This window comes from Homalodisca vitripennis, chromosome 7, assembly GCF_021130785.1.
Source record: "Homalodisca vitripennis isolate AUS2020 chromosome 7, UT_GWSS_2.1, whole genome shotgun sequence".
NCBI lineage: Eukaryota > Metazoa > Arthropoda > Insecta > Hemiptera > Cicadellidae > Homalodisca > Homalodisca vitripennis.
In genome coordinates this window covers 61964360-61981793 of record NC_060213.1, presented here as the reverse complement: position 1 = coordinate 61981793, position 17434 = coordinate 61964360, and the positions used below count along the sequence as shown (strand labels likewise).

The 17434-nt window shown below is 33.3% G+C and overlaps 1 protein-coding gene across 1 annotated transcript in view; it reads left to right on the top strand.

Moving 5' to 3' along the window:
* LOC124365914 (bumetanide-sensitive sodium-(potassium)-chloride cotransporter-like) overlaps positions 1–17434 on the top strand; it is a 66870-nt gene that overhangs the window by 29986 nt on the left and 19450 nt on the right. The window contains 7 exon segments of the mRNA XM_046822036.1: positions 1469–1544; positions 3708–3803; positions 9950–10203; positions 11660–11774; positions 11941–12080; positions 14676–14897; positions 16987–17094. Of these exon segments, the coding sequence (XP_046677992.1) occupies positions 1469–1544; positions 3708–3803; positions 9950–10203; positions 11660–11774; positions 11941–12080; positions 14676–14897; positions 16987–17094 (1011 nt within the window).

The window sequence follows — 17434 nt, the reverse complement described above, 5'->3', positions numbered from 1 at the left end:
ATTCACCCAGCCTAACATAAACTTTAATGGCACACTATTGCTCCTAACTATGCTGTTCCATTTTCAAAACACACCACACTAGAAATACTTCACTTTTCACGTTCTAATGAGTCACGTATTCACTGGACAAGGTTGAAACTTGTACTGGGTCTTTGGAAGGCACCAAAATACAAGTTGTGATAAGGAGAAGATTGCTGTGTTGCCAGATCGCTCTCAGTGATTCCAGTCTCATTACTTTTCTGCCACACCTCGTATATACGAATATTTTAGTTTTAGAATTGGACAACTCAGAATGTGATTTGGGTTTCTGTGGTTTTGACATATGTGGAAGTTTGAAGAGTCAGAAGATTTTTACAAACTAGATGAATATTTCTTACAAGAATCGTGTTGTAGTGCTTGTAATAATGTTTTTGTAAGGTACAGTACTCTGATGTATAGACTTTAAGAGTCTATTATCGGAGGTTTTCATAAGCTAAATTAGGCTAATATTTTTGACAAGAATTAGGTTGCAATGTTTTTATATAATAAACACTGTTTCCAGAATCATACTAAAAGACCCAGTATTCTAATAATATATTTGATAAATTACATTTTTTATAAAATAAAATTATATTATTTGGATATTTCATCATAAAAAAATTGAAAAATGAATATTGCTATTTTATATTTTTTGGGTAAGAATCTGTTCTGCTAAATAAGGTAATTCTAACACAGGTTGATGCATAACAATTTCTTTATACCACATGTTGTAATCATAAATTTACATTTTCTTATAAAAAATTTTACATAGTGTGAAATGATGCTCCTACTCCCTGAGTGCAGTGGCGTAACTAGGACTTGGCTTTGGGGAGGGGGAATTGAATCTGATTGAAGAGCACACCACAGCGAGGGGTGTGGAATAAATCTAAATACATTTACATTTAAATGAATTAGATAGACCTAATTCAAAATAAAATGTTTAAACTGTTGTATTTCAAACAAGTTGTATCACTGTTATACATACATGTTTTTAATTTTAGGGCTTTTAAGGAGTTATATTCCCCTCAACCCCCATCCCTCCTTATTAAGCCACGTGTGCATGTAGAACCCCCATGGGGGCTCCAAATCCATTACTTTATGACATACTATCTTTACCACCTGTTACCTTTATAACATATTATTTATTTTATTAAATTATTCTTACGTTATTTATTTCTAGAATAATGTATTCAAAAATTATTAATTGTACCTGTTTTATGTAGTGATATTTTGGAAAAGTTGATGATAAACGATATAACAAATATTATTAAATTAAACATAAACAACAATAAAATAGGCAATAATAATAGTGAATTACAAATTATTTGTAATCATGAATTGAGTCATTAGTAAGGGTTGCAATACTTTGAAATGTGCGTAAACATTATTTACTGTGCTATACATAATATTACATAGGATGTACAATGATGAGATGTCGGATGTTGTGCAGATGAGATGTTTGCTCAATATCTGGGGTGTGATGTTGTTCCTACGGCTGTCATGGGTCATCGGACAAGCTGGCATAGGTGAGTCCTCTAGTGTTTTGAGGTTATGTTGACTCTCAGGCATGGAACCCAAGCCTAGTAGTAGAAGACAGTGGTTAAAAGTGTGTGAAATGTCACTGCATAATTGGGTCTACTGTGTAACTGGAGTAAAGATTGTGGTTCTGGGCGACCACAGTTTTTTGCAGACTGAGGAGGCCATTAGTGCATTCCAGGATCAGATTTATAGTTGACAGTTTTATCAGATAGCTAGTTCAATATAATGCAAGAAATTATATTGCTATATAATTTAAATAAATATTATTATTATTATTATTCGGATTGATTAGGGTTTTATGTAATAAATTATGTTTATTTAAAGCTTTCAAAATCAGTTATTTCAATTTTATTCTCTAGTCCTCTGATCCAAAACAGCATAATACAATTGAACCAGCAAGCCCTCTGGTTATATATATTTTCTTTCCCATAAAACAATATCATTTGAATGTTCCAGTTATATTTTTATTTATGCCCTTTGATATAATAAAGCTATCCATATCAATTTCCCAAATTTATTGTACTAAGATTTGGCATGATTTTTAATCTTCCCCTGTAAAACAATGTTAATTTTTTCAACATGTCTTCAAACCCCCCATTTAACCCATTGCAATGAAAGGTCGCCATTGCAATTCAGAGAAACATTTTAAATTTCTTTTGTTTTCTCTCTCATTAGAGAGAAACATTTTAATTCCAAATATTACAACTTTACACTCTTTCATAACAACTGAAAAGGAACCTAGAGTATTATGTAAAACATTAAGAATGGCAATAAATTATTTTGAAAGATTGTAACCATTGTTTAAAATTGCTTTGGAAATACCACTCTCCTACATGAAGGTTATAGGGGTACTTTATATAAATTATTATAATCATTCAAGTACCCAAAGAATACACGCTGCAAAATTTATATAGTTTATAAGAATTAGGATAAATCCCATAGTGGTCAGTTACAAGAAGTCTAGGAATACCTGATATACTGTTTTACTTTAAGGGTTTCATAGTGCTACCAGGTTAACTATTAGAGAGGGCTTCTTAACCCTTACTTCACCTGGTAAAATAAGACATTCTTTTCTTTACTTTACTCTCTTTATTAAATCTGTTTAACTGAATAATACATTTTTGAAAATATTTCCCAATCAGTAATAGAGAATGATTGTATATTTTGAAGAAAACATAGTTCATCATCAATCCCATTGATGATTCTCTGCAGTCAGCACCAGTGTCAGGATCAGAGCAGCTATATGTCAGTTGGAATGGAGTTATAAATTATATATTTTAGTAATATTTAATACCATAATAATAGTATTATGTAGAGAATATGTAATATAATAAATACTTTGAACCCTAAAACTACTTTGTTTTGTGTGAAACAACGATCATTCAACCTGACAATATTTTGCTGCAAGTTGAGTTTCAGCAATATTGCCACTGTACCTTGCGTAGGGTGGGGCATTGCGGTGATCTGCCTCGCCAACATTGTCACCTTGTTCACCACCCTCTCAATGTCGGCTGTCAGCACCAACGGGCTCATCGAAGGAGGTACCCCCACTTACCATTCTTCGCTTTGGCTCAGCACCATCTCGCTTTGCAGCAGTTGCACTATTTTTGTTGGTACTTTTGGATTGATTTCTGTAGACTTTACTGCTGCACAAATGTTTTTATACACTTACTAGAAGATTTGCACATCTTTACAAAATATTATATTCTCTTACTCATTTCAAATCCATAAAAATTGTTTCCAAATGGGGTAGTTACATCTTTATTCCAGTTCAAACGATGCCATTCAAGAATCTTTCATAAGTGAGAAATATTTTACTAGGTATTAAAAGTATACTTCAATATATACTGTACTATTGAATGGCAAATGGCTTTTTGAAATTGACAGTACTTCGCCTATATTCCCAGTAATGTTTTGAAAGAAAAATTGACTAAATTTTATCCCCAAGAGTATTTATTTACTAGGATTTACGTTGCAAAGTAACTAAATGAAGACCATCGGTTTGGCTTAGTCGCTCTGCTTGTCCACATGAATTATCTGTTTGCTACATTTCATAGGACAGCTGACTCCAATTGCAGACTGCCTGATCATCAGCGCATGACGCCATCGCTGTAATATTGGTATCACTGCATGCGCATGCCATGTTTCAGTGCAGGGCTTGGTTGTTATCATCACTGCCAACATTGTAACACTCATCACGGGCGTGTCCATGTCTGCAGTCAGCACCAATGGCAGGATCAGAGCAGGTATATGTCAAGTGCAATGGAGTTATAAAGTATCAAATTGAGACATATTTTTAGAACATAAAACAATTATGCAATGAATATATAGTAATTTCCCATCATAGTAAAATATGTGAGGATATGGTATTTTTCAAACAAGATTTTTAATTACGACACATAAAAAAAAAAATATATATATATAAGGTGTGTTCAAAAAGTAACAGAAATTTTTAAGTTTCACGGATTTGAAGAGTCCGATTGTCAAGATTTGTTTATTATATTGGTACTTATGCTTCTGAATTATAATGAAATTTCCAGCTGTATTCAAAGTTTATTTTTACAGTGGCAGCTGCTAAGGTTAGACATATTTTATGACGTCAGGAATCTTTGTTTGTTTAAAAAAATGTATCAAACAATTTGTATTAAATTTTGTGTCAAAAATGAAATAAAGTTTATCAAAGTGTGGAAAACGTTAACAAAGCCCTGTGATGAGTCTAATATAAATAAAACAAGGGTTTACAAGTGGTATAAGTGTTTCAAAGATGGCCTTGAAGACATTGAAGATGACAAATGCTCCGGACGCCCCAGCACATGAATCACTGATAAAAATTTATAAAAAGTGAAAGAAATGGTTATAAACGATCACCATATTCCAATCAGAGAAGTCACTGATGATTTTGGCATATCATTTGGCTCATGCCATGTAATATTTTTGAATGTTTGGGACATAAAACATGTGGTAGCAAAATTTGTTAAAAATTGTTGAATTTTGAACGAAAACAGTGGTGAATGGATGCTTCTCAGGAGTCACTAAATGAAGTCATTGACGATGGAGAATTACTGAAACGTATTGTTACAGGTGATAAAATATAGGTTTACGAATATGACGTTGAATCTAAGGCTCAATCATCCTGGTGGAGGTATTCTGGATCACCAAGACCGAAAAAGGGTTGGCAAGTGCAGTCAAACATCAAAGATTCTTCTTTGTGTTCTTTCCATGCTCACCGTGTTCTTCAATTTTAATGTCATAGTGCACCATGAAGTCTTGCCACAAGGTCAATTGGTCAATAAGGAGTACTACCTACAACTTCAACGCCATTTAGATGAAGCAATCCGAAACAACACCTGGATTTGTGGCAAAACAATTCATGGCTCTTGCACTGTGACAATACACCTGCTCATAGTTTATTGCTTGTTCACAAATTTGTGGGCAAAACAGTACTGTAAAGATGCCCCAGCCTCCATAATCTCCAGATATGGCTCCTTGTGACTTTTTTATTTCCAAAATTTAAAAAAAAATCCTTAAAGGACCATCTAGTCCTTAGGGAGGGAGGAGTAAACAAGCATAGAACATTAAAAGTGCATCACTGAAAGAGCAAAAGGCAATCCCAAAAATTGAGTTTGAGAAGTATTTCGAGGATTGGAAGAAGCACTAGCACAAGTGCATAATATCTAATGGGGACTATTTTGAAGGTGACAACATTAATGTAGATGAATAAATAAATTTCGTTTACTTTTTGAACACACCTCATACATATGAACCAAATTTAAGCAAATCAATTAAATAATTAAAATGCAAGATAAAGGTTATATTCTATTAAAAAAGTATGTAACAATAATTTTTCTTAGCCACAAAAAAAAAACATTGATGTAATATCAGATACCAAAAAGGACACAACAATTTTGCTTTGTATGAGCTCAAATATATGCAGCCACATAAGTACATTCAAGTTCACGAAGTCAGAAATATTAGTTCTGAATTTCTCATTTAAATTTGCAGAATTCGTTTGGCATTTGAGTTTTATATTGGTTTAAAATAACCCAAATAGTGTATTTTTTCTTTCTTCACTCCAATACAGGTAAAAGTTTTATGGTTGTAAAAAACTTAACTCTGTTTACCAGTAAAAATATTTGTTTTATAACTTTCTAAATAAAAAAATGTATGAAACATTTATTACTCTATATGTGTACATGTGAACAGAACCATTGGTTATAACCAAATGATCAGACTTGTATTGAATGAATATGGCTTGCAGTTGTATATAATGGATAACCGGATTAACATTTGTAATCTTTGTAAACTTTATCTTTTTGGTGCTTAACAAAGTAACTTTAACTGGATCACTCTTAAAAGATTTGTTCTAAAGTTTATAATGTTTGGATTTTGAGTAAAATGTAACTAAAGCCATGATAGATATACCATATGAATGCTCTTATCTTGACTCAATATGGCGGATAAGTTTGATTTATGAAGGTTATCAGTAAAAAAACCTTTAAAGTACAGAAGAGTAGTGGTTGAAGGATTTAAGCATAAATCTTGTATCTTAAGCAAGATTCCATAACTTTTAGATGTCTAAAATAATTTAGTGGTTGTCACATCGAAAGGGCTAGATCATGTAGGGTTGGATCCCTTATATCTCAGGGATATATAAGGTTGGATCCCTGAGATATGAGGATATGGAGCTAAGAAACACAATTCTTCTTAAGAGCAGTCCCAACTTAACCATTGTTGGACATTCTTGGTATTGGAAATTAGGAATGCAGATGATTCCACTCCTATGAAATAAGTGTCAATAACGCACAGATTGATACCTTCTTAATAAACCAAATAAACTTTATGTAACTCTACCATGAGCATTGAATATTTTTTCTATATCACTTTCCATCCACCATCAAAGGCAAAATCACCATCTTTCTCAGAGCATTGTCATGCTTGCTTGATACAACCATCATTAATTCTGATAAAACAAGGTATCTTGTGTATCTTTTTATCTCTAACACGTTCGAAAATAGCCCAACACTGGACATCAATATGTTACCTTCCTCTTGTGTGTATTTTTGCAAGATATTGGATACAAATGTGAAAAAATTGAACACAATAATTATGACATGGGATTGCAAGGGATGTAAAATCCACTCATCTATCAAACCCAAACTCAAAGTACTTTAACCATACTTTTTCCCTCAGATATCCATTAAATAATTATTACAAGTAAGGATATTCCAAACCCAATCAATCCCTTTCTTGACTCTCTCTGAATAGCACACTTCTATGATGATTGTGCAAAGTGTGGAATTTGCCAAGTAACAAACCAGAGGTTGTGAAGCAATAGATGAGATATTTAGGCCACTGCTGTGCATGGGAAATAAAATAAGTATTTTCATATACAAGGTGTTTGAAAAGTATGGGTACGGCTTAATATTTTACAAACCATAGCAGATAACATCTATAAACTTTGCACAGTGTCATATGGCTATGTAAACTATTTTTCCTTGCTATTACCATGACACGCCAACCATGGGGGGACGGCCCACAGAGGAAAACATGGAAATCTTAAATGAAAGCATGGGTTGAGTGATACCTCATTTGAAAGAGCTCACTTAGTAGAGTTGAATGCCGCAAACCGCATCTCAAAAGGTTTATCCAATCAGAAATAGCGGGTTGTTTTAGGTACACATTGTGAAGTACATTATGCGCTGCCATTTCTGACTGGATCGTCGTATTCTGATGCGGTAGGCGGCGTATCACTCTACTAACCGATGTGTTTTCACTGACTTTTTTAATTAGCAAATTATGTCATAAAATTATAATACAATATAAAATAAACCCATGCTTTCATTTAAGATTTCCATGTTTTCCTCTGTGGGCCGTCCCCCCATGGTTGGCGTGTCATGGTAATAGCAAGGAAAAATAGTTTTACATAGCCATATGACACTGTGCAAAGTTTATAGATGTTATCTGCTATGGTTTGTAAAATATTAAGCCGTACCCATACTTTTCAAACACCTTGTATATTTAATTAGTGTTACTTCAAACCTTCAGTTGAGCGTAATAAGCTTAGGTTGACATACAGCGAACTAGGAATTCTTATAATTCCTTTTGAATCCCGTTTGAAGCACTAAACCAAGATAAATACATTTTCAAGTGGTGATGGTATTTTAAAGAGTCAAGGTTACTCAGTCAAATTATAAGAGAATGTCCCATCCACCTTGGTCTGCCTCAAATCTTAAAGTTCAGGGTGGTAATCCCTAGAAGGAGAAATCAGGGAGTACCAAGAATTCTAGATGAAAATTATAATGGTAATACATAAAACATCTAGAAATTAGTTATCTAGAGTTTAGGAGACCTGGTAGACAATTTAAATTAAGCTTTCCTTTTATTCTGTGGAATTTAGTTGTTCTTGAGTAAAATGTTTTCTCTTTGTTCCCAGTAAGTTAATTTAACACTCTGGATTCAAGGAGCTAGGTGAAGTTACAATAAAGTTTGTTTCAATCATAAAAGTTTTGAGTTAAATATCGGATTATAACGTTGTGCTTGTATATTTCATGCATATGGCGGCTGCTATAAATTATTTATCATTATTTTGCTTTGATATAATGTTGTACACTATGTAATATTTGCGCTTTAGATTTTGTATATCATAGTAAGTGCATTGTGTCTAGAATATTTTTGCACTAATTTTAGCATTGACCTCTGATTGGTTTATAGTTACATTTCTTATTTTCCACTTAAATTATTTCATTCCTCTTAGAAATGCAGTGTTTGATAATTGAGTAGATATTATTTTTTCTCCTAGTATGAAATCAGTGTTCACAGAAGTGTCTGCAATTTTAACATCAATGTGTGAAAATATATACAAGATGTGTTTAAGAAGTATCAAACTTTTTACCTGCTGGATCTACTGATCCAGTGTGGGAAGCGTCTTTTGGCGAAGATGTGGAAGGAATATTTTATTTACCACCAGCAGCAAATGTCAGTCCAGTCACTGCAATGGCATTTGGGCCAAGAATGAGTAGGTGTATCGTGTATCTATCACTTGTTGGATTTAGTAAGTAGTGAATGACCAAAAATCATGCAGTGATATTCCATCACGTTCAGCAAATATTAGGTTATACCAATGCAAAAACAATTCACAAGATTAAGCAAGCTTCTGATGACAAATCCGGATCAAATTACGAATAAAGGAGCGGTATAACCACTTTTAAGATGACCACACATCTTTGTACTGTGTACCCAGTTCAGGCACATCCTCAACGAGCCAAAATGAAGATGTCATTAAGCAAGTACTAATTTTGACCAAAGGAGTAGTATCACAGTTTAATGGTAAGAATTCTAGGACAGTGATTCGATGTTGCGCAACACAAACCTATCAAATACATGTAAATATAGGGAATAAAGTAAACCAAGTATGACGTGATGTCATTTTTATTTCATTTTTAAACTGTTTTGATAGTTTCACCTAATATCGCATCTCGTTACATCGCACCATTGTCAGTGTACTTGTACCCTAATCATTTTCTAGAGACTAATAGGGATAAGTGTTAGATCAGTACATTCAGTTTTGACTAAGGATTTAGGCATGAGGAGAATAATGTTAGTTATTGTTTATCAATCTCACATCCTGTCCTAAGGTTGGTAAACAATAATATTAACTTTGCCAAAGTACCGCATTTTGGTAATCTCAAACTCTTTGTCATGATTCAAGTCACACAGAGATAGGTGACCCTTTCGGGATTTGCAATTTGTAAAGATCGGTTACCCTCTTGGGATCGGTAGCTCGGTGGTGATCTGATGGTCTTTTGAAATGAGGAGAATATCCGTAAAGTTTTGCAGAAACTGTTAACATTGATCAGTAGCAATATCATCTGGAAATTGCACAGAACATGATGAGTAATGGAAACAGTGCCCCAACTTTTTGAACACTATGATCACAGATGAGTCATAAGTTTATGGCTATAGCCTAGAAACTAAGATGAAGTCATAACAGTGGATACTTCTGTCATAATAACTGAGGCCAAAAAAGCACGACACGTCTGCAGCCAAATTAAGATGATAACCATGTATTGTGTATTACTATCCATAAATATTCATATTAAGTTAGTAATAAAAACTGCTTAATTTACTATTCAGTATTGTTTAATGTTTTATTAATATACTATGCACGATTACTATAGATAAGTCAAACTTAAATTTGATTGTATAATTTGTTTCTACACTTAAAGATCATAATTTAATTTTTTTACAGCAACACATTATACTACATGTGTAAACACTATAAGTCCTTTGAGTTAGCAAAATGAACTGCATTATTAGTACTTGTAGTATTGTGCTAATTATAGGTGACAGATTTCAACCGATGCTAACAACTGTTCTATCTATGAACCCTCAGGAGGTATCTACTACATGATCTCTCGTTCTCTGGGCCCGGAGTTCGGGGGAGCCATCGGTCTTATGTTCACCCTGGCCAACTCTGTGGCTGTCTCCATGTACATCGTAGGTTTCTGCGAGTCCATACAGGATGTGTTGAGGATGTTCGGTACTTCCATAATCGACAACAGCACCAACGACATCAGACTCATCGGGTCTGTCACTCTCATCGGTATTCTCGTTCTTGCTTTTGTCGGAATGGACTGGGTCACTAGGGTAAGGATTGGAAACCTACCTGTATTTATCCTTAACTTTTGCTTTAAAAAATTGTGCTTCATGATAAGCCAGTTTATTGTCATAAATTTTAAAGATCACCCCATATACAGTCCAGTAAACATGGTTCCCAGTAATGATCAAAATATGTGAATATTTTGTTTGGCTATGGATTAAGTATAAAAGTGTGAAAACTTATAGATAAACTTAATATACAAAAATTTACAAGGTTTGTAAATTAGTAGTTTATTTCTAATCAACCAGTTATTTGGTAGTAACAATATTGTTCTATCATTGTGTATAAGGTAAATGAATCTCCATCTTATACTCCATGATTATACTTGTAATTATTATTAGATTGTAACGAGTATTAGTATAGTCATTTTTATAAAAGTAGATGAGGCCAGTAAGACTATCAAGGTCAAAAGAGTTACCTCCTAATCCCTCTAAACATCTTGTGGTTGTATACATTTTAACCAAAATTAACATATTATGTTCTACAGAACAGTTTTGATCAAGAATGATGGCAAAGCATCTTTGGTACCAAAGAGTCAGAGCTCCAGAACTAATACCATGTTATGCACGATTACTGCAGAGTAACAAAAGTTTTACATAGACATTTTATGGATATTATTTAACCTAGGATAATTATTGGCCAAGGAGGCAAAGCTCCAGCTCCAGATTTAAAATGTTTTCTATACAATACTCTGCAAGTAATAAGAATTGATAGATTTTGAACCAAAAATGATATTAACATTTCATTTGGTACAAATATTAATCAAGAAGTGACTTTAAATTTAAAGGTTGGATTCTTTATTAATTTTATGAATATATACCTTATATATATATATATATATATATATATATATTTTTTTCTTAATGAAACTAATGTTATTCTGAACTCTTAATGTTGGATTATTTTGCTCGAATCAGACAACAGGACTCATAAGTAATGTTTGTTAATCAAAACCGTTTTTTGTATAAATATTTCTGAAAAATGTTGCACATAAACATATTAACATCTTTACTGTGGCTATGTACTGAGTGAGACCAACTACTGTTATTCTGATTAATTAAGCACGAGGCGACTATCTCAGTCTATGTACTAAAAAAGTGCAAAGGTAAAATACCTGTCTTTGTAAGGAATAAAATAAAAACTAATGAATATTTTATTTTAAATAAAATCAAGTTTAAATCACAAAATAGTGTTATTGTGTTTTATCAACGATCTAACAAATAAATTTTAGTAATGAAATAGAAATATAGGCTGGGAAATAAAAAAATCGCCTGAAACCTTATAGGTTAAAAATAAATACTGTTAAAGGCATACTTCTCAGAAATCCATCGCAACTGTAAGTTATGGAGGATGCTTGTATTAGTTTCACTGTTACGATTGCACATGCTATAAAACAACCATATATTACTAGAAAATCCTTGAATCCATAACCTTTTTTTCCAGACCCAAATGTGTCTTTTGGTGGTGCTGCTCTTCTCTCAAATAGATTTTGTCATCGGGACCATCCTTGGACCCAAGAACAATGTGGAGATCGCCAAGGGTTTCACAGGGTACCACTGTAAGTACTTTAGGTAATACTTTAAAAGTATACCAAATATTCTGAACACAGGTACCTACCTCATACTTCTTTGTTGTCTTAAATCAATGAAAAAAAGACTTCGCCAATACAATTAAGATCTATGGTTATAGAGTATTTAAATTGGACAAAATGCATTCTGTTTCAGTAGAAGTGTTCAAACAAAATTTGCAAGCGGACTATCGCTACTTTGAAGGAGTTGACCACGACTTCTTCTCCGTCTTTTCTGTGTTTTTTCCTGCTGTCACAGGCATAGTGGCTGGAGCAAACCTTTCTGGGGACCTTAAGGTATTTTCGATAGCATCAATAACGTATATGTTAGGTTGGGTGGACCAGGCAATTCCAGGTTATAAAATAAAAGTTTTCGTTGGATATTTTAGAGTAATGAGGAATTAAGGTACCCATTATCTTGTAATGGGAATACCAGATATTAACTATGATGAGGAAAGTAAGATATGTACAAGTCAGTTGGCTAGTAAATGAATAATAATTAGTTATTACATTTTACGTTAAAGGTAAAATTAGTAATACCAATAGCTCAAGATCTATACCTCATTGTGTCATGTGGTGCTGAGCATTAGCAAAGCCTATCACTCAAGCATACATAGAAACAACATCGAGTTCAATGATGGTGCATGTCACTCTATGGGATTTCGCTTAGCGTTAGCAAACATTTTGGTATTGGTCTTATGGGTAACCTGAAAATTGTGGGATAGATAAATTTTAAACTAACTGAGTAGAATTATATGACATTTTAAAGTGTAAAATAGTAACACATTTAGCTGAACATATGGAATGAAATAGGTCATAGACTTGAAAATTTGAATACAATTTCAGCAAAGCCTGTCATGCAACATACGGTGCGGTATACTCCTACGTTAGGGGCTGATCCTAAATTACGTAATGCTGTTTGAGATTTTCAGCAGTGTTGCGCACCATTATGGAGTAGGGTGGGGGATTTGACCTAGTATTACATAGCTATAAAACCTCAACAATTAATTCTTTGAATTCATTCACAACATTTTTCTAATTCTCCCTATAGATTTTAAAGTTAGTATTGTATTTTCTTCCATAAGAAAGGAAACAAGCCTGAACCAAGCCTGAATCCTCCACTTAAATACATTCTTAAATGGAAAAGCAGTTTAAATCCATTTGTGTCAAGCATTTTTGATCAAGAAGGAGTTTTTATGTTTGAGCCAAACATGGCAGTGTGTTGATAAAAACTTTGTTTAGAGAAACTCACGTGCTCGGCACCAAAGCTAAAACTCCGAAAAACATTGCAAGTAAATATTGTCTCTATTATAAAACCAAATATACAAGTTAGTAATAAAGAATGACTCAGTAGTCCGCCATGATAGGAGGCAGGAAGTGTGGTGTTATATGTCTGGCTATGTATATAGTACAGACAGGCATGTCATGACTTGCGCAAATAAGCAAGCAGTTCGAATCATCTGTCAGTAAGTTGTGCATGTGCATTACAATCGAGTGTAACAGTATAATGAGTGGCGTACCAAGTGATGGCGTAATGATTGTTTTCTACATTGTGGATGGATTTATATTTTAGTTATGAAGTCTAAAAAGCATATGGGGAAAAACTGTACAATCGTTGATTTAAATCTACAAATTGCAAAAAAGCATGTCTCTAGAATAAACCATAAGCTGCTCAAAATGATGTTCTTTAGTTGTGGAATGCTAGTTTTATATTAATAAATCATTTTACACTTTTGAGTTTAAAATTGTCTTTATCCTATTACAGTTTTTAGAATAACATAAAGTTTGAAGGAGGTTAGTGTTACCATTATGAGTCCTAAATGAGGGAAGAGGCAGTTCTGAAAAATACGATTTTAGCTTTACGTAATTAAGGAACAGCTCCTTGTTATAAGTAAGACTCAGTTTGAAGTTTTGTGGAATTTATATTCAGTCAGATCTCAAGTGGCATCCATTCCCTTATGGATTACTTACCCTCTCAGGTGTAAGCCATTTTTTTATTAAATCTAAAAATTAAGTTGTATTGATTAATAATCTGTTACAAGCGCACTACAATATGACTCTGTGTTGGAAAAATGTAGAGTATCCAGAAAGAACGTCATGTGAACATCAAATTTATGTTCAAAATTGAAAAGTATGTAAACATTTGTAATGTTACAAGTCTACAGTGATGACTGTCAATCGATGCATTGGAAATCCCCTGCTTCTCCATGGCAATAAAACTCATGAATGACAAAATCAAAATTCAAGGCCATGATGATTGTGTGTTTTTTTTATATCAAACGAATCGTGCACATTGATTGAATACCAGATGACAGAGAGTGAATCAGAATTACTACATTAGTGTCCTGACTACCTTAGGTGAGTGTTTACGGAGAAAACAGAATTATTTGTGGAAAACAAGTCATGGATCCTCAACCAGGACAATGCTCCAATTCACAAAGCTTTGTCAGTGAAGATGTTTTTAGTCAAACTCAACATCCCCGTCTTAGATCTTCCAGCCTACTCACTTGACTTGGCCCCCTGTGACTTTTTCATTCCCTAAAGTCATCATGTTTTAATGGAACGAGATTTGAGACTATTAAAGCAGTAAAAGATAAAACCACGGAAGTCATGAACAGGGATACAGAAAATGATCTACAGCATTGTTACACACAATAAAAAATTTGCATAGAGCCATGCAGAGATCAAGGAGAGGAGTACATTGAAGGGGATAACATAAATTTGTTAATATCTGTAAATAACATTTGTTTTAATTTGTTTTTCTCTTGTTATGTAGACAAGTCCTATGGAGAAGAGTTTTATGTATTTTCATTCATAAATTGCATCATTATATTTCTCTTTCCTTTGAAACTGTATTTTAGGCTTTTTCTTAGAAGTTTATGTTGTGTCCAGGACCCTAGCTCAGCAATACCCAAGGGTACATTGTTGGCCATTGGTACAACGTTCCTCTCATACATTGCCTACGCCATCATGATGGGAGGCTGCATGCTCCGTGATGCAGTGGGAAATGTCACACTTGTCATGGAGTCTGAGGGGTTGCCACGGGCGGAACTTTACGAGCAACTGGGAGACTGCAATGGCACTTGTAGATATGGTCTGCACAATGATAACCAGGTAAGAGAATATGGGAAGTTCTAACTTTTAATGTTCTGCTTTTTTAAATCTTCCACTGAAAATGTTTAATGATAGAGAATCATTATTACTTAAAGATTCCTGTACCTTTTAGTAATTACTTTTATTAAAATTCATATTTATTCTTTTTAAGAATTTTAAGTTTTGAAGTAATGGCGACATGTGAGTAACAACAAGATGGTTTAGTGCCAATTTTAAACTGTTCGTAGTTTTTGGACTACTAAACAATTCATTCTTATTGATCAGACAATCTCACATAAGATTACTAAATGTATAACTTAAGATGTATTATTATGTTTAATTTTTACAACATTGATGACATTAAATCCCAATGTTGACATGTTAATATTCGTAACACTTTCAAACATTTATAGAGACTCCATAATCTTAAAAACCTTACAAGATAAAAATTTGTATAAGCATGTAAATTTCTTTGTAAAAATGTGGACTCGACGTAGTTACAGTTAATAAGAAATTATGTTTTAAACATATTTACTTATAACCAATCAATTGCATCCTCCTATAACTTTAAACAACCACCATTTTGAAAACTTAAGAGCTATCAAAGAACAAGTAAAAATAAATGTTGTTTGAAATTGCTTGACAAAAACAAAAATATACAATATGTGAATGTGTGTTATAGCTCTTTGTAGATTTGTTACGAACAAAGCAAAATAATTCTGAATTAGGAATTTTTATGCGTCTTAGGATTATACTTATGATATAGAACCAGGTGACCCAAAAAACCAAGTACTAAACTACTAGGTCCATTTAATAAACTGTATCAGGACTCGAATTGTCAAAAATGAACGGTTTTGAGACTTATGGTATTTTAAAGTACCTAATTTCCTTCTTAAGCACAGTTTACCTATTGCTGTCTCCATTGTCTTTAATAGAAGTCTTTTCAGAATAACTAAAAGTTGCTTTATAGTATTTTGTTGGATTTTTACATCTCAAAATCTGTGTCCTTTTAGTTAGAGTTTGACTTTCAATAGCAAAAGTTTTAGTAGAAATATCAGTTAGTTAGGAAATTGTTAGACCTATTGAATTCTTTATTTAACCTAAATGAAATCAGCACTTTGTGTGTGGAAGTGTCATCATATTACCATGATAAAGTCGCCATTTTCCTCTTTGATTCTTTCATGTCCTTTTGCAACAAACTGTATCTCATATCTTAATACGAGGAGGAAAGTATTGATAGGGATAGAACTTGCACTCACAATCCTCTAATTTATTATAATTTATCCAACTTACACATGTGAAATAAATGTGAATCGATTACCTCCACCCCTCCCTTCAATGAAGCCTTCATGGACCCAAAAGAAATCATGGCAGTAAGAATTTATTTTTACATACCAGAAACTAATGAATACTTTATAGCCTGTGAAGATAAAATGTAATCATCAAGGTAATTCCTTGTTGGACTTGCAATCAATGTAGGTTTTTAGTACAAGAAGTTATAGAAATTTGATCCACCAGTTTCAAACTTGCAAGTAAGTCAAGTTTACCAATTTTCATTTTACTGTAATGATTATCAGTGAAGATCAGTAACCAGTTTGAATATTTTTTAAAGATTTTATATATTCATATAATGATGATTTCATATTTGTTCCAGAGTGTTGATAATTGGAGGCACTCATATCTTGCTATTTTATTTCAAAATAATCAGTGAATGGAAAGAATAAGTGTAAGGATTGGCCTTTACATTTGAAAATCTTTAAAAACTACCCCTACCCTCCCCCCTTAAAAGTGCCATTTTGGAGAATTTGTGGGTGTTAAAAATTATTTCCCAAATTCTTTGGGGTCAAAATATGGGGATTTGTGTTCACACGAAGAAGGTAAGTTTCTCGGTTCATCTGCTATAAGTTGCGGATGGGTGGTCTGCCTCACCCTGTATTTGGTGGTCTTCAATAAATTTGACAAGACCAATAATGAATAGATACTAAAGGATATACCACATTCAACGTCATTAGCATCAAATAAAAAGCCTACATTTTATTTTTCTCTAGGATTAAAAATTGTACATATCATTGCTTTAATTAGTGATAAAACTTCTATTATTTGATGGTAGGCTATGGAGCTAGCCTCGGTCTGGGGTCCTCTGATCTATGGGGGGTGCTTCGCTGCCACCCTTTCATCTGCAATCGCCAGTCTTGTTGGAGCCCCTAGAGTCTTGCAGGTAAAAGATCACTTTCACTACTCCTAAAAATGTTATACATCTATACAAATCAACCAATTAACAATCCATTAATTCCATTAAGGTTAAACCTTTGATTGTATTAGTTACACAAAAGTATTAGTTAGCATCCAATACTCTAAATTACTGAGGTGCAGAACAAGTGAACTTTTGGACTGCCCACTGTAGATTAGTATTCTAAGTTATATTGTGCAGCCCTATTGTCGGCCCTCAAAACTGACTGAAATAATCCTCCCGACCCCAGCCCACTTCGCCCATATGAACAATTTATCTCCTGTGTAACTAATACAATTAAAGGTCAACCAAAATTGAGTGTTAATCT